The sequence below is a fragment of the Mesoplodon bidens genome, assembly GCF_964165515.1.
Source record: "Mesoplodon bidens genome assembly, chromosome: 9".
Taxonomy (NCBI): Eukaryota; Metazoa; Chordata; class Mammalia; order Artiodactyla; family Ziphiidae; genus Mesoplodon; species Mesoplodon bidens.
Genome location: NC_138166.1, coordinates 13,138,612 through 13,157,039, shown reverse-complemented (window position 1 = coordinate 13,157,039; position 18,428 = coordinate 13,138,612). Strand labels below are relative to the sequence as shown.

Below are 18,428 nucleotides of genomic sequence, written 5' to 3'. Positions count from 1 at the left end.
ACGAACCCACGTCCCCTGCACCGGCAGGCGGACTCTCAACCACTGCGCCACCAGGGAAGCCCCGGGAAGCCCCTGTGAGTTTATTTCTAAACAGAGCCTTTTATATAAACAGCACTGAAACCTTTTTAATCTTAAGAAAACTTTTTCCGTTAACACACTAAACCGTCTAAAGAGCACATCATATATTTACTATTGTAACGCTTGGGAGGTTTCCTACCTCTGAGGAGGAATAAAAGGTAGACAGAAGATTAAAATGAGTCCTATTTCAGCGTAAAGAAAAGTTGCAACTGCCGTCCATTGAAGTGTCATTTTTTCCCTTCACACCTAAATAGAGAAACACTTATTTCACCCTTTCCAAGAAAATTCAGTTTCAGGAAAGGCCCCCGGGGCGCGAGGTTTCCGGCCAGGAGGTTTATGGGATCAGTCGTTCCCCTCAACGGGCGGCGCCCGGCAGAGACCCGGGGCGGGGAGTTGGGGGAGGGGAGGGAGTGGGTCGAGGGTGGGCCCGGAGGCCGGCGTCTGCACCTCCCCAGCGAGCCGTGCGGAACGGGCCAGGCGGCCTGAGCGGCACCGCGGACGTGCTTTCCGTCCAGCTTCGCGGCGTCAGCAGCCTAACGCCAGCCTCTGCTGAAGTCCGCGCCCGGGGGCCCTCCCGCTCAGCGAACGCGTCGGGGGGCAGAGCCCACCCCGCGGTCCCACCGCGGCGAGAGCGGCGCGACCCCGCGCTCCACGCCGCCTCGGGGCCCGCCGCCCCCAAGACGTCCCGCCCAGCCTTACCCCGCCTGAGGACGCCTGGCTGCCCGCGCTGCTCCGCGTCCGCCGACGCGTGGGACGTCACACGCCGCGGCGGGCGGAGGGGAGCGCGCCCCGCCCCCACCCGCAGTCCCACATGCTCCGTCTCCCAATTCCGGTCTCGGGGGCCGGTCCCAGGCGACGTGCCAGGCGTGCTAACAAGATGCTTAGCAATAATTGTTTTCTAATTGATGGTGGATTAGAGGGTCCGTCCGATCCGCTGCTTGGGGTTCCCAAGTGCAACTTCTTCTGGGGAGCCGACTTAACATTTCTAATTAAGTGTGGCTTGCATGGGAGGGGTGAGCTTAACCGACGTTCTGAAAGGGCTTGCTGGGGTCCGGCGACAAGGAGTGGCGCAGGGGCGGGAGGGTTAGATAGGGTGCTGCACACTCAGTGAACGTGGTTAAAACACGCCTTTCCTGGTTTGTATTTTACCGTAGACACAGTTTCGTTGTCCAGAACAAGCTGGTTGTGCCGCAGTTTGTTCGGAGAATGTAGGAGGATAGGTAGCGTCCAACATACACTTCGTGTGACGTTTTCTACTCTTGTCCGTGGGCTGGGAAGAGGCAGTACACTTTCGGGTGATGTTTGGGGACTGACTGGAAAGGAGAACGACGTGGGTATGGGTATATTCTTTCAATTACTTTTTTCCAGGTTTTCAAATTGCGTGAAAACACTCAAAATTTTAAAAATTACCCCCCAATATTAACAACGTATCAGGAATGCACATAAAAGTATTCTCCTGGAGACGATTATTTTGGGAAGATTAAACAAATGGTGCAAACAAGAGGTGGTTATTGAATATAAAAACATTTAAATCAGTGCTTTCTCTTATCACAAGTATACCTGATTACATAGAAAAGAGAAAAAGACAACATAAATTAACCATAAGGAACTTAAAAAAAAAAATCAAAGGCGTTTACAACTCCTTGCCTTTCTACACTGGTTCCTTGAACGGCTGTGCACCTTACTTTAATTGTGCTGCTGTCCTCAGAACACTGGTGTAACAGTTAATTTACAAACGTAAAAATCACTAAGTTTTGACTATAGCTCCCTATTTGCTAATATACTACTCATATTTAATGAAAAAGCCAGTTATCTTTAAAGATCCGTTAATTGAAAAATGAAAGCACAGAATGTGCCTTAAAAAAAATATGGCAACATAGTGCTTATGTTAAAACGGATTTATTTAATATTCCCAAACTGTTGAATTAGCAGTTTTAGATAATTGTCTCCTTATAACAGTTTTTATGTTGGTAATATAGACCAATATCTTAATTACGGAACTGTTTTATCTTAACCTGAGATAATTTGTGTGTGTGTGTGGCTGTGTTGGGTCTTGCGGGCCTTCTCTAGTTGCAGCGAGCAGAGGCTACTCTTCGTGTGGTGCACTTGCTTCTCGTTGCGGTGGCTTCTCTTGTTGCAGAGCACGGGCTCTAGGCCAGCGGGCTTCAGTAGTTGCGGCGTGTGGGCTCAGTAGTTGCGGCACGCGGGCTCTAGAGCACAGGCTCAGTAGTTGTGGTACGTGGGCTTAGTTGCTCCGCGGCATGTGGGATCTTCCTGGACCAGGGCTCGAACCCGTGTCCCCTGCACTGGCAGGCAGATTCTTAACCACTGTGCCACCAGGGAAGTCCCTGAGATAATTCTTGCAGTGGCACATTCACCATCAACAAAATTCTGTTAGTGACATCCCCAAACCATGGAACTTTATTTTTTAACATTTTTTGTGTTTTTGGCTGTGCCACGCAGCTTTCAGGGGTCCTAGTTCCCCCACCAGGAATTGAACCTGCACCCTTGGCAGTGAAAGCAGGGAGTCCTAAGCACTGGACCGCTAGGGAATTCCCTAAACCATGGAACTTTAAAGTTAAAATTATCATCAACTGCTGGGAAGCATAAAAATAACATTACTATTAACAGGGTATGAATATTAGGTTTTTATTTTATTTTATTATTTTTTGTGTGTGTGATACGCGGGCCTCTCACCGTTGTGGCCTCTCCCGTTGCGGAGCACAGGCCCCGGACGCACAGGCTCAGCGGCCATGGCTCACGGGCCCAGCCGCTCTGCGGTATGTGGGATCTTCCCAGTCCGGGGCACGAACCCGTGTCCCCTGCATTGGCGGGCGGATTCTCAACCACTGCGCCACCAGGGAAGCCCAATATTAGGTTTTTAAATTAAAAATAAAACCTGGTTACTGTTCTCCAGGAAATAATATTTCAAATACACAGCTGTCCCTTGGAATCTGTGGGGCATTGGTTCTAGGACTCTTGTGGGTACCAAAATTTGTGGATGCTCAAGTCCCATATACAAAGTGGTCTAGCACCGAGGGCTGACTGTGTAAGCATCTCCAGATTAGCTACCAAATTTTTTATTTTTAAGATGTGGGGGACAGAAATTAACATCATTTTATGTACAGGTATATTTACCAAGCTCTCAATCTTCTAAAGATTTAGAAGGCTCGAAATGTAACAAATTTAATATCATTTAAAGAATTTCATGGAATCTTAGTTTTAAATTATAGAAAACATCACATCTAATTAACTTCTATTACATACAATTTAAAGAAATACCTTGAGGTGTGTAATTCATGAATTAGGAAGTAGCAGTTTGATTTTCCAATTTGAACTTTTAATTTAAGCCCTGAATGCAATTCTATACAGAATTTCTTCTTCCTTTTCATTTTATACAGATGTTGGAATTTGTTCACACTTTTCTGCTCTTATTTTCATTTAAAAAATACCTAATGTTAACTTACAGATACCATGAGTCATACTTTTAGTATCAAAATAAAGTTTTATTTATTTAAAAATGTTAAAAACATGATTCCTTTAAGAAAAAAATTCTTACAGTTTTAAATCCATAATAGAATTCAGAGCAATGTTTGTCAACATTTGAACCACCTGGGTTCTTCTTTAAAACTAAATTTTGGGTCCACCCTAGAGATTTACTGAATCAGAATCTCTGAGGATATGATCTAGGAATGACTTTTAAAAATTCTGTCAGGGCATTGTTTTTATACTAATGTTTGAGAGCCACTGATTCAAAGTGAAAACCAAGATGTGACCCTGGGTGGTTTCACTAAAGATAGAAAATAATTTATGGAGTCCAGTCAATCCCATAATGGTCTGTAAGGTAATCTAAGACTGCTGATGTGCTTGACAAAGCATTAAATATTCTTTTTTCCTGCCTCGAAGTTATCTTTTCCATCATGTACATTAAATGTTGATGGAAACACATATAAGGAGTTCCAAGTTCAAGAGCAATGTCAACCCAGTCCCAGATGCATTTCAGTGGGGTTTCCTCATATCCAGCAAATATGGCCGGGTTGGCTAAGAGTCCTCTTGCAACCATCACACCTACAAATTAAAGCACATCACGTTTGTCCACACATTAAGAACTCATGGTTATGGGGTCAAACTCAATGAAACAAACTGAGAATATTCAAAAATAAAGTATTATTACAAGGTTTCACAATGCCCTTGTATTAGACTAATTCTCATTATTCATTTTGATATTTTTAATAAACCAATTAAGTGTAAATGAACTCACAAGACTTTTTTCTTATATTTTAAAGACGTCTACATTAAAAAATTAGTTTTCCGGATTTTTTTAAGAGTAAATCTGGATCGTCATAAATTGGGTTTGCTTCAAGTTTATCTGCATTCTCTCATCCAGCAATAGGTATCCCAGGGCTTGGTATGCCAAAGTTGAAGGGGATAATGAAACTGTAGAGCAGTCTGGGGTTTCTTTGGCTCCTATGACCACTCTTGGATTCATGAATTCTATAGGCTCTAGTGGTCACCAACTGGATGAGGTGGTGGCAGAGAATTAACTGAACTAGTTTACCCCAATTAAAATAATCTGTTGTTTCTAAGTAGGATTAACATCATTTTAGTAAATTGCTTGGCTTAAATTGGTAAAACAGGAAAATATGGCTCCATATGAAAGAAAAAATCATGCAAATCACATTAACATTATTCTCCCACCCCCACTTTTTAATTTTTCTGCTAATTAAAAAACAAAAAAACTAAAGTAATTAGTTCTTACCATCTGTCCCAGTAATATGCCACACATTTTCTGCTTCTTTTAAGCTTCTGATGTCTCCATTAGCAATTACAGGTATAGACATATTTTCCTTAATTATTTTAATGGCCTCATAGTGAACTGGCTGATGTCTTTCTTCAACAGTTCTTCCATGGACTGTAATCCAGGAAACCCCTGTCGCTTCAGCCTTTCGACAAAGATCTACAGTCCTTGTAAGGTCATCATGGATCCTATAATTTCAAAATCATATCTATCTTTTCACAGCACACAAATCTTAATGCTAACAGCAATAAACTAAATAGAAAAATATTTCATCTGTTACATTATTTAGTTTAGCTATGCTATATCATATTATCACCACGTGCCGCTATCAGTGAGGTTTTGTTCAGGAATCAGTTCCCATTCAAGACCCCGAATTTAGCTATTTCACTATCGATAACAATAGGATGACAAATAACTTTTACCCGGTGCTCCTCTCTTTTGGCTTTGATAACTGAAAGATTCCTCAATGTACTATCACAGATGCATTGAAAGGTGCTATCTTAATATTTGCTGTGCATGCTCCAATCCGCAAGTGGGAGAATTATAATTTATCTTGAAATATGTTTTTAACCTGTCACCAAAAGACTAATTTTTAGTTCCTTTTCTTTTCACTGTGAAATGTTAGTGCAAATATCATTCCTATTTTCTACTCTTGGTATCAGCAATGTTTCTTAGCATTAGTTAATTAAATAGCACATGGAAAAAGTTGTTTCTCTTGGGAGAGAGTTTTTAATAATAAAGGGCTATTTTAATTTTTCTTAAAAATATGAAGAAGAAATTGTTTTGGATTAGAAATAAAAATTATGGTATCTATTCATTTACTAAATGTTTTAACATTTTCATATACTAGAGGCCTACTTACTAAGAGCAGACATCTCCACACCTTCAGACAAAAGGAATATTCTTTTATTTCCTGAGTAATGGACTATCTTGTCAGTAGATTAAAATATTATCTTTACCTTATTTTAATAGATACGGAAAATCTGGGATTTTCCACTTGATTTCTTACTTGTTTCACCATGTCTCGAACAAGCTCTGGATTGTTTATTAAGCAAGCTCCATAACCCTCTGCCAAAGCCCACCTTCATAAAGTAAATACAACAACAAATAAATTGTTATCAGCTGGAAGAGAAGATACAATTCTAAAAGCACAGTAAGTGCATTTATTATTTCTCTACCTAGCCACCTGGAATGGAACCAGATTTTTAAGATTCATAGATCCAACACTTCTAAGTGTATCGAGATTAGGAAAACATGTTCCCAGATCAAGAAATACTTAGGGGAAATGGTTTTCACTGGCAAGTGAGAAAATTAAAGTTCATTTAACCAAAACAGATTTAAGTATTTGTAATTGCAATTACTTCAGGTTTTTTAAATTCCAAATTTGATGTTTATCGTACGTAACAAGAGGTTTTATGAATCTTAAGAGGAAAGATATTTTTGGCTTACAGCATTCCAATACCACTAAACAGCTTACTGAACTCTCCTAATGAGTATTCAAATATATCTAATCTGATTTGGATTATGATATATGTAAAACCTTGATTTTATTCTTTGAACACATTTTGAATTATTGACAGATAATCTAGTATAGTGCCAGGAAGGTAGGGATATTATCATCAAAATAAGTACATCCTATCAACACCCAGTTACTCAGACTCAACCAAATAACTATGGTATGGGAAGAAAAGGTAATTATAAGAAGGTTTTCTTAAAATTGAAATTAAGTAAGAGAAAACAAGTGATCTCCCAAATCATAGAATCATAGTGTTTAGAGCAAGTATGTCTGACACAGCAGTAAAAATACATTTTAGGGATTGCCATAAACATCAGTCTCACGTAATTACTTATGGATGAGGTTCAAGGCAGATCCACACATAAAAAAAATTCTAGTGGTGAGGTGAGACAAAAACTTGTCAAGGGTCTATATACTGTTGTAGCCATCAGAAAATATCTTTGCATGTATGTTTCTAAATAATATTTCCTTATTTTTTCTTGCTTCTTATTTAGAGCCCAAGTTCTTTATCTCTATTTTCCTTACTTTTTAATTTTTGGAATACCAGAATGATAGTTTACCATGTTCACATAGTTTTTCCTAATCTTTTCCAAAATTCTTCCAACTTCTTTGAGCTTTACCTCTGAGGACAACCACAGTTAATGTCTATTCCATTCGCATAAGGACAGACTATACGAGCAGCATCAGACAAAATTCTTGCATCATTAGCAGCAAACTGAACAATCAATGGGCAATCACCTGATAAAACAAATAGCTCAACATTAAAATTCACAGAAACACACACACACGCACACGAGATACCAAATTCTAATGTCTGTACAGGATAAAGTAACGATAACTATTTTTAGCCTAAGAAGCATCTGTTCAAACAAGATAGCATTAAAATAATTTAAAATATTTTAAATTACATGCAATTTAGATTTGGTACAAATTCAAATAGTAAAAAATTTGATAAAATGAAAAGTACAACACTCTTGCCAAACAGACCCCTTTCCCAAAGGTGGGAATTAGCTTACTGCATTCTAGAACAATTTTATGAATACCTATAAAATTTAAGCAAATGTGAACATTCTATGTACGTTGCTATCCATTATTGTGTTTTCCCCCGGATGTATCTGGGACCTGTATTCAGACCTATTTTCCTCTTTTTAGTGGCGTATTCCACTGTGATGGATGGACCATAGATTATTTTTCATTTGCGGCTCTTGCAAACAATGCTGCGATGAAGATACTCCATATACATGCTTTTGTGAGTATATTCATGAAGTAAATTCCTAGGAGTACAACTGCTGGGTGGGCATCTAACATTTTGAAAGATATTACAAAATCTTCTTTCAAGAGTTTACCAATATAGATATACACCAGTGTGGATGACAGTTCTGATTTCCTTACAACTTATCCTACACTGTATACCCAACAGCATATTTTTTTATTTGTAGCCTCTCTCTACATATTCTTTGCGTAGTTCTCTATGGACAATTTTTCTTTTAGTTGCTCCTTTTTTCTTATTATTTAAATTAAAAAAATAAAACAAAGAAATTAGCTCTGCTATCTATCATAAACATCAAAAATATTATAAATATTTTCCCCAGTTTTTCATTTGTCTTTGAGAGTATCTGTGCTCTTTTTTTATATATAAAAGTCTAAATTTTAACATAGCCAAATGGATCAGAGCTTTCCTAGGTTTTAAAGGACACATTTTTCTCATCTTTGGGTGTTATAAATTCTGAATAGATGTATTTTAACTTTTCTAAAGTTTTTTTTGAGGACTATCTGTATCAGATTCACTGGGTGTTTACCAAAATGCAGATTTCTGGGTATCGCTCTAGTTCTACTGACTCAGAATTTCTATGGCAATCCACTGATTTACAGGATTATCTAAGGGATAGGAGAATTTGCTTTTTCCTGAGGATGTAGGTAGGGTGCCTTCTCCTTTGTAAGAGAGTTATAAAATTTCAATCTAACAACCATTTATTGGTCAAATATATTTTCAATGCTGTGCTAGAAGCTGAGGATACAAATTAACAAGAAAGAATTCCAACCCTCAAGAAGCCCATAGTCTAGTGGGAGAGACAGGCATGTGAGGAGGAAATAACAGTACAGTAGGATTAAGTACAACAAAAAGCCAGGGCTTACGAGACAGGATGTGAATGGAGGGTGATTAGGCAAGTTCCTTGGTCACAGTTTTAGAGCATTAAGAAGCATGAACTGTCCTTTCCCAGGGGGATAGGGATGCGGGGAGAGGCCTGACTAAGAAGGACATTCTAGGTAGAGAAGTGTGAGAGATTAGGGCATGTTCAGGGACTTAAAATAACTTAGTATTTTGAAGAGTAAAGTTGGTGGGCCATGGAGAGAAACTAATGGAAGATAAAGCTGCAGAACACGTATTCAGAGGCCAGATCGTGAAGAACTTTCTATATTATCCACACGTGCTGGAATTTTACTCTTTAGGTCAGTGGCTCTCAATCTTTAACAAGCTCAGAATCACCTGGAGGGCTTTTTAAAACACAGACTGCCTGACACATACCCAGAGTTTCAGATTCAGTAGGCCTGTGGTCCGAGTCTGGAATTTCCATTTCTAACAAGTTTTCAGATAATGCTGATGTTAACTGGTCTGGGAAATCACACTTTGAGAACCACTGTTTTAGGTGATGAGAGGTCTAAGGAAGATTGTGAGCAGGGAGAAGAAATGATCAAATTTACATTTTAGAGAGGTCACTTGGGGCTGTCTGGAGGGTAGTTTGGAATGGGATAAGACTGGAGGCAGTGAGATAGGAATCTAACCTAATAGTCTAGGTGAGAGAGTGGGGCTGACTAAAACTTTGATATATTATCCATAGTTTACAAGGTACTGAATAAAAACATATTTTAAAAAACTTATAAAAACCATAAGAAACTGAAAGATTTTAAAATAAAATCTCCGAATTATGTTGTCTCTGATTAGACAAGAGTGTTGAGTTTTGTTGCTTTGTTTTTAAAGTTTTACAAAGGCAGCAAACTCTAGCTTTCACATACCTTGGTTTGTGGTAAATTCACTGTCTCTGGCTTTTATAGATCTGACAAAATCAGCAGCAACTATCATTGGCGTATAGCACAGATCGCAACTGTATTTTCTTACCAGTGTTCTAAAAGCCAACCTGAGAGCATATAAAACTTTAATTAGGCATTTAGAAAGCACCATAATCAGAGTTTAGTTTAGTTAATTATTAAATATTTATTATTTATTAGAGAAAAGTTCTGCCTATGGGAAAGTGCAGTAGATGTACTCTTCCCTATTCCTCCTGCTTAGCATAACTAAAAGCTCTGGATATCATATACAAAACAAACGTAAGGAAACTCTGAAAGGTGGTGAGAAGAGAGCAGGCAGGCTAGTGACCTCGGGCAGGACCTAAGGAACGACAATGATAAGTTCCCTGGGTTTTCTTGTTGCCTCAAATATCCCAGATTTGAAGCTGAAGAAGGTGGCAACCTGGAAATAGCAATGGGTGCAGACAAAAACAGCCCCAGCAAAAGCCTGCTCTCTAGCCAAAGCACCAAGAAAGGGGCAGCCTAGCAAGCTTTTAACTAATAATGGCTCTATTCCAGCCCAACACCAGAGAAATAACTGTGGCCCTCCCCTCCACAAGCGAAGGTCCAGTGGGGAGCTTACACCTGTACCGTTCCAAAGCTGTCACGAAGTTCTCCAACACCCCTCCACGGTGGTGTTAGAGAAGGCCAGGTAGGGAGCTGGGACTTTAATCCCTGCCGGCCAGTAACAAGGAGGGTGTCAGCGGAGACCATGTGGGGAGCCTGGAATTCCACACCAACCCTGCAGCAGTGAGGTGCCCTTCTCCCTTCCTCCGGGAGTCGTGTTAGAGAATGCTTAGTGAAGAGCCAGGGCTTTCATCATTGCCCAGCAGTTACCAGGCCACCCCCTGCACGGGCAGCTGGAACTCTCACCCCTGCTCAGCAGTAATGAGGAGCCTCGTGCCCCCGGGGGTGTCAAAGGAGACCAAGTGGAAAACCTAGGCTTCGACCTCCACCTGAGAGTAATGAGGTGGTGCTTTCTCATCCTTCCCCTGCTGTGGTGGAGTCAGAAAAAGCTAGTTAAAACAGAAGTTTCAATATTCAGAATCAATCACTGTAATCCATCATATTAATAGGCTAAAGAAAAAAAATCACATGATTGTATCAACTGATGCAGAAAAAGCACCGGACAAAACAGCATTCATGATTTTAAAAAAGAGCCTCTCAGGAAAACAGGAATAGAGGGAACTTCCTCAACCTGATGAAGAACATCCACAAAAAATTCTACACTTAATATTATATTAGGATCTTTATATATTTTTTCCATAAGATCTTATGGAAAAACCCAAATGAACTTTTTGGCCAACCCAATTACAGGTGAAAGAATACGTTCCCCCCAGATCAAGAACAAGGGAAAGATGTCTGCTCTCATCACTCTTATTCAGTACAGTGCTGCAACTTCTAGTCAGTGCAATAAGGCATGAAAAAGAAACAAAAGGCATCTGATGGAAAGGAGGAAGTAAAACTATCTCTATTTGCAGATGACATGATTGTCTACTTAGATAATCCTAAGGAATTTGTAAGAGGGACATCCTAGAACCAATAAGTAAACAAAGCAAGTTCACATAATGTAAGGTCAACACACAAAAAGCAATTTTACTTCTATACACCAGCAGTGAACACATGGACACTGAAATTAAAAGTACAATAACTGAGTGTAAGCCTTACAAAATATGTACAGAAAATGTACGCTGAAAACCATACGACACTGATGAAAGAAATCAAAGAAGATCTAAATAAATGGAGACATATCGTGTTCATGAGGAGACTCAACACAGTAGGGAATTCAGTTCTCCCCAAGTTGGTATGCATTTTTCATACAATTCTTATGGAAAATCCAGCAGGATTTTTTTTTTTTTTTTTTTTTTTTTGCAGTACGCGGGCCTCTCACTGCCGTGGCCTCTCCCGTTGCGGAGCACAGGCTCCGGACGCGCAGGCTCAGTAGCCATGGCTCACGGGCCCAGCCGCTCCGCGACATGTGGGATCTTCCCGGACTGGGGCATGAAACCGCGTCCCCTGCATCGGCAGGCAGACCCCCAACCACTGCGCCACCAGGGAAGCCCAGGATTTTTTTGTAGGTATAGAAAAGATCATCCTAAAAGTTATTTGGAAAGGCAAAGGAACTAGAATAGCTAAAACAATTTTGAGAAAGAAAAGTGGGATTTATTAAGTTTACTTAATTTCAGGATATTATATAGCTACAGTAATCAAGACTGTATGGTATTGGTAGAGGGACAGACACATAGATCAATGGATTAGAACAGAGAATGCAGAAAAAGAACCATACGAACATGCTCAACTGAGTTTTGATGAAGATGCAAAAGTAATTCAATAGTGGAAAGATATCCTTTTCAACAAATAGTACTGGAGTAATTAGACATCCACAGGCAAAAACAAACAAACAAACAAACCTCAGCCTAAGTCTCACACTTACACAGAAATTAATTAAAAATTATGAACTTAAATGTAAACTAAAAGACTTAGAAAAAACATAGGACAAAATCTTTAATATCTAGAGCTACATAAAAATTGCTTATACTTGACAACAAAAGCACCATTTGCAAAAGGAAAAATTGATAAAATGGACTTCATCATTAAATAAAAACTTTTGCTCTGCCAAAGACCCTGTTAAGAGGATGAAAAGACAAGCTACATGCTGGGAGAACACATATGCAAGCCACATATCTGACAAGAGTAGTATCTAGTATAGAGAATTCTCAAAACTCCAGAGTAAACACAACAGTAACAACAAAAAACCAAACAATCTGATTCAAAAATGGGCAAAGGGCTAGAAGAGACATTGTACCGAAGAAGATATACAAATAGCCAATGAGCAAATGAAAAGATGCTCAACATCACTAGAAAAATACAAATAAAAACCACAATGAGATAATTCACATCCATTAGGATGGCTATTAAAACAACAACAAAAAAACCCTGGAAGACAACAAGTGTTGATGAGAATGCTGAGAGACTAAACTCTTGTGTACTGCTGGTAGGAATATAAAATGGTGTAGCTGCTATGGAAAATAGCAGGGCAATTCCTCAAAAATTAAAAATAGATTTGTCATATGATCTAGCAATTCCACCTCTGGGCATATACCACAAAGAAAGAAAGCAAGGTCTCAAAAAGATATTTATATATCCATGTTCACAGAAGCATTATTCCCAAGAGTCAAAAGATGGAAGCAACTCAAGCTGGGATGACTGGATAAACAAAATGTAGTATACACATACAATGGAATATTATTCAGCCTTAAAAAGGAAGGAAATTCTGATACACGGTACAACATGGATGAACCCTGAGAATATTATGCTCGGTGAAATAAGCCAGTCTCAAAGAGACAAATACTGTCTGACCACTTAGATCATACACATACCAGGCAGTTGGCAGCGTGAGGACTCAAGCCCGGACCCTGATCCCAAAGCTAGGCATTTGAAGATCCCATGTGGTGGTGGGGGTCTTACTTTTAAGAAGTCAGAGCATAAAAAGGAAATCACACCTAAGCTCATTAACCATTTAACAATACTTACTTTGAATATCGCACCATTGGGGCGCAGACTTTTACCAGCTGCCCAGAATGAAGCATTTCTATTGGATCTTTTTTTCTTTCTTGACATGCTGTGGTTTGCATGCAGTCACTCTTGATGAATACAGATTTGTCTAAAATCTGAAAAAGATAATCAGTTTGCGTAGAGAAAAGGCACTTTCACTTGATGAATCCCATCATTCTTACAATTTCAATTGCCAAGAACACGTATTTTTCATCAGGTTTTGCATGCTTAGGAATCTTCTTAGCTTCTTTTCACAGTATCGAATAGGATACTACTGAATTCTGCCTCTATTTACAAATCACAGATAGTTTTCAGCACACTGTGCAATTATGACATTTATATTCTGTACAAATTACCCTTGTTCAAATCAAACACTAACAGTTTTGAATTCTATACTTAACCCACTATTGTAACGTTTTCTGCTCAAATTCATAAATGCTCAGGATGTGGAAAACCACAAGATATCTTCCTAGAATACATATTACGATTTTCCATGTTACTTTTTAGATTTTCCATTTTACTTTGTTTGGCATTGATTAACCAACAAATGTGATTTGAATCATTTCATATATAGTACTGTGTATGTCTGGCACTTTGAAATACCTTGTTTTATCCAGGAAAGTTAAATGGCAGTAACAGAACAACTTTAAGTAGTCAGCATTTCAAAAGATGTACTGGTTTATTTATTTATTTATCTAACATCTTTATTGGAGTATAATTGCTTTACAATGGTGTGTTAGTTTCTGCTGTACAACAAAGTGAATCAGCTATACGTATACATATATCCCCATATCCCCTCTCTCCCATCCTCCCTATCCCACCCATCTAGGTGGTCACAAAACAACGAGCTGATCTCCCCGTATATAAGAATATGTTTATCCTTATTCTCAAATCCTATTCTTTTTATTTGAATCAGAAGGCAAACAAACCTTTAATTATTATTTTTAAGCATTTAAATGTTTCATGAACATCGTTTCATGAAAATCTCAATTGTAATCACATAAATGCATAGTAAATCACTATTATACCCAAAGAGGGACAAGTGATTAAATTAGGTAATTCCTGTCTTTTATAGTTGCTCTACTGTACTTAAAATCCTATCATTTCATAGTGTTGGCTGCTTTCAATATTCCAATTTTGGCCTTACCAACTTAAAAACAAATATGGGCCAACTTCAGAAAGGTCTAATTGCTCCACATGCAACTTTCTACTTGGCTAATCCTGAAAGTACTGTTATAACCTAAATATAAACCAATAATTTCAATTTCCTTAGGTAGAATGTACAGGTGGAATAAGATAAGCTAGTTTTACTGATCACTGTTCATCACTTTATCACTGTTACTGTTTGACTGAATAAAGATTTAGAGAGTTACTAGCTTATTTTTTTAAACAAAAATTCATGATTAGAAAGATGTAAGCCACCTACATAGGTAAAGTATAAAGCAAAAGAAAGGTAGTTGCCTTTTCATGAATCAAACCTGTCTCATCTCCCTTGCATTCCAGATCCTGGTTATGCCATCACCATCCATCCCTACGCACTCAAGTCAGAAACTTGGGGCTTGTCCTTCACTCTCCATCTCCTGCAGGTGTGTCAACTAAGTGGTACCTTTAATCAAACCTTGAGCCCATTTTCACTGGCTCACAGTCTCTGTACTCATGATCCCCCATCCTGATGACTCTGATAATCTTCTTGGAATCCCAGTTGACCTTATTTTTATTCATTCAACAAATATCAAGTTTCTGCTACATGTTGGGAACACAGATGAAAATATATTTTCTGTGTCCTTGAAAATGTATTAGAAAACTTACACAATGATGCTAATACACACACTCAAACACAATTTAAGCACTGTAGAAATAACTGTCTAGAGAAGTGAGGGAAGTCAACAATGGATGAAGGAAATCTTGAGCTGACATTACATGGGAGATGGGGAAGTGTCCAGTTACAGAGAACATGTAAAAAGCCACAGCAGCATGAAAATGCTTGATGTTTTCAGGGAACCATTAACAACAGTTCAGCACTGCTTGAGTTGTAACTAGACTAGAAAGGGCATGAGAGGGCCTATACACCAGGTTAAGATATTTTAGATTTTAAACTGTAGGGCCTTGGTTCTCAGCCATTTTTCCTCCTCTGTGGGTGATTTTTACATATGCACTCAACATGTTAACTTGTGCAAATCACATACTTCCATGGGCATATATTTTTGTGTAAGTTGTTTGTCTCTCCTTGTATACTAGTTTTAATTGAAAAATTTTAGCAGAGAAATGACATGGTCAGATTTCTGATTCAGAAAGATTTCGATGGAGGGGTTAGGGCTGTTGGTAAAATACCAGTAAGGAGGCCACTGTAGTAGACCAAGCTGTGTGTAGTAAGTATCTGACCTGGGACTCCAGGAATGATGATAGAGGAAAGGGAACACATTTAGGAACTATTTAGAAATAAAAATAAACTAGCAAGACATTTAGGAGGTGGAAATCACCTGATGACAGCACGTGTTGTGTAATAAGAAAGAATTCTAGGATGATGTGTACACTTTTGGCTTTAGAGACTGGGCGGATGGCCATTCCAATCAATGAGACAGAGAACCAGAAGGAGGAACAGGCTTTGGGAGGGAAACGAGTCCACGCTTGGGCACATTGAAGTTGAGGTGCTCAGGGGATTTCCAGGTGGTGATGCCTCATAACTGGTTATATAGATATGGTACTAAAGAAAAAGCTAGAGACATGTCTTTAACCTTTAGGTAATACGTTGAAACTAAAAACATGGACAAAGTACTTATGGATGCCATGTCTTGTAGAAATCCTTAGAAGCACCAACATTTAAGTAAAAGGGGGAAAAAAAAGAAGGTAAAGGAGACAGAGAGATGAACTCTGGAGCTGGGAGGAATAAATCTGAAATGTGATATTCAAAAGAGAGGGAACAGTATTACGAAGGAGGGAGGGGATAAACATCTTAAACATCACAGAAGAGTTAGGTAAAGACTAAAAAGTGTCCAATGGCAACTAGGTCATTGTGACTTTAGCAAGAATAATTTCACTCTTATTCATTCCTTTGTTGTTGCTGTTAAAATAATTTTTATTGTTCTTCCTGCTGGTTATACAGGCAGCCACAAGTGGTGCAAACATGAGAGCTTTCCCTTCAGGGCTTCATGACTCCACTTTAAATGAAGTTTTCTTTATTTTCACATTTCCCTCTTTTGATCAAGATCTTTCCTCAAAAGCATTGCTGATCAAGAGTCAGCTTGTCCATATTTAGTGGTTTTTGTCCCTTGTACCAGGAAGGGCGTTTCCTGGTTGTCATGTCCCACGTCAGAGGGAAAGTGCATAGCGATTGGAAACCACTGAAGCCACATTTGAGTAACAAGGAGGAGCATGAAGAAGAACACAGGAATTTCCCATCTAAAGTCTACCTTCCATCTAGGTTGTAAGCACTGGAAGTGCGGTCATCTTGAAGCACTGAGCTAGAGTCACCCTATTGAGTAAGCTGTTTCTACAAACGTTTAACAGGCAACAAGTACAGAGCTTAAAAATAATTATGCAAAAACAGTAATTATGCAAGGCAGAGTTAAAAGTAATATGACAAGTCCAGTTTGTATGATGGTAGCCAGCTAAACAGATCAAAAGACCATAGAGTATCAAGGGGAATTTGTTGTAACCAGTGCACTTGTTCCCTGATCTTGTGTAACTGAATTTCTACCTCTCCAGAGGTATTTATCCATGTGCAACAGGTGGTACTCAATTCATTCTTGTAGTCCCAGTACATGGCACGAGGAAGGCCTCCCTTAATACATATTTGCTGAATGAATAAATCAGTAGTTCTTAATCTTGGTTGTACATTAGAATGATCTGGTGAGATTTTAGGAAGCAGGATGACCAGACCATACCCCAGAGCAATTACATGTGAATCTCTGGGTGTAGGATGCAAGCATCAGTGGTTGTTAAAGCTCTCCAGGTGATTTTAATGGGCAGCCAAGCTTGAGAATAAACAAATCCACATCCTCCAAAGCACCTGGTAATACTGTTTGTTTAAATGGGTTTCTACCTACCTATTAGCTCCTTTGGGATAAGACAGGGATTGAGTCTAATGTTTGTACACTCATGCTGGTACATATAGTAGAGACTCAAAACTCTTCGTTGAATGAATGAATATTATGTAACTTTTCTAAAAATTTTCAGTGTAAAAGTCAGGGAAGGAAAAACAATCCATAATTCAAAGATAATGCTTATTCATCATTAATATTCAAAAATTATTGAAGTCAAATTTTGTGTATTATAGATAATGAAACCTAATGTGAATCTCAGCACACTGCCCTTGGCAATTTGTGAGACCTCCATTCAGAACATTCAATCCTATTCACACCGTGATTGAAATCAAACAAAGTATATTAGGGGAGAACCTCTGTGACAAAGAGAAAGCATAATGCAGTGTAGTGAGGCATACTTGCTTGAGTTGTTACGAGCATCTAATATGTTCGAACGGCATTTGGCACAGCTAAGTACTACTATCACATTCTCGAAAATCCGTTAGCTGAATCAAGAAAAACTTTAGCTCTGGCACTAGGAAAAATAGGTTCCCTGCATACATACTTACTGTACATGACGGAAAAGTTAACCTTTCTTTTTACGTTAGAAATGCTTAACCTTCTTGCACACGTGTGGTTGACCTGTTAACTTACTGGTATTTATCGTGGGAGAAATACAGGTGAATACTGTCGATGTTAACAGCGGAGAAGATATATCGGGAACTAACCTGATGATTTTACAGCTCCAATGCTGTTAGTTGAGAGATAGAAAATCCATCAATTTGTGACAAGGAAAAGTCTGGCGTCGCTCAGGACACGTGGCTGAAACTGAATCGGTAGAAAAAGCCTAAGGTCACTGTCTCATCGGAGGGTAGGCAGAGACTGAGTCCCACTTATCTATTCCTGGTTCAGTCTTCCTACTTAACCGACTCTCGGCTCTCCCTAATTCTCCCCACTTTCATCCCTGGCAACTTTCCTCCCCAAGCTTTTCCCGCCTGCCTTTATCCCAAGAACGCGAAGCAAGGGATGTGATAGATACAGGTGGGTAGCTATTAACGCCCGCCAGCTGTGCTTGTGGCGTGCACACGAAGCTACCGGAAACCTCCGTTCTCTTCTAGTGCTTCCATGGAGAGGTCCCATTCTCAGGTTAAATACTTCCTTTAGAGGTGAGCGCTGCCGCCACGTTCCGGCGCTCACCTGCTCTTCCGCCCAGGGAATGCCGCCAGCCCCAGGAGTGCGGCGGGAGACGGAAGAAAGCGCCGGCCCCACGACCTCAGCTTCCGTGGTGCGCTGGGCCCTCGGCGCCCACCTACTCTGAGGCCCGCGCCGCTCCCAGCCAGGGTCGGCCCACCAGCTGCAGCAGAGTGGAATCTCCAGGACAGCCGGGAGCCGC

The 18,428-nt window shown here is 39.6% G+C and overlaps 2 protein-coding genes across 3 annotated transcripts in view; both read right to left on the bottom strand.

The window, feature by feature from the left end:
• The window catches only part of BCAP29 (B cell receptor associated protein 29), a 42,951-nt gene extending 42,087 nt beyond the window's left edge, over positions 1 to 864 (bottom strand). Inside the window, exons 1-2 of one of the 2 annotated variants that reach the window (XM_081244432.1) lie at positions 778 to 864; positions 218 to 324 (exon numbers count right to left, since the gene is read on the bottom strand). In XM_081244432.1, coding sequence (XP_081100558.1) covers positions 218 to 309 — 92 coding nt within the window. In that variant the 5' untranslated portion in view covers positions 310 to 324; positions 778 to 864. Of the gene's footprint in view, positions 1 to 217; positions 325 to 525; positions 744 to 777 lie in introns of those variants that run through there. The other variant, XM_081244433.1, reaches the window with a different exon arrangement.
• A 2,705-nt stretch (positions 865 to 3,569) lies between these two features.
• On the bottom strand, positions 3,570 to 18,428 carry DUS4L (dihydrouridine synthase 4 like). Its single transcript, XM_081244428.1, has 8 exons — positions 18,233 to 18,428; positions 17,764 to 17,863; positions 12,993 to 13,129; positions 9,408 to 9,529; positions 7,013 to 7,130; positions 5,836 to 5,958; positions 4,838 to 5,064; positions 3,570 to 4,146 (listed from the first exon to the last, which is right to left on the bottom strand). The coding sequence occupies exons 3-8, from the start codon at positions 13,091 to 13,093 to the stop codon at positions 3,887 to 3,889; spliced, it is 951 nt and encodes a 316-aa protein (XP_081100554.1). The 5' UTR covers positions 13,094 to 13,129; positions 17,764 to 17,863; positions 18,233 to 18,428; the 3' UTR covers positions 3,570 to 3,886.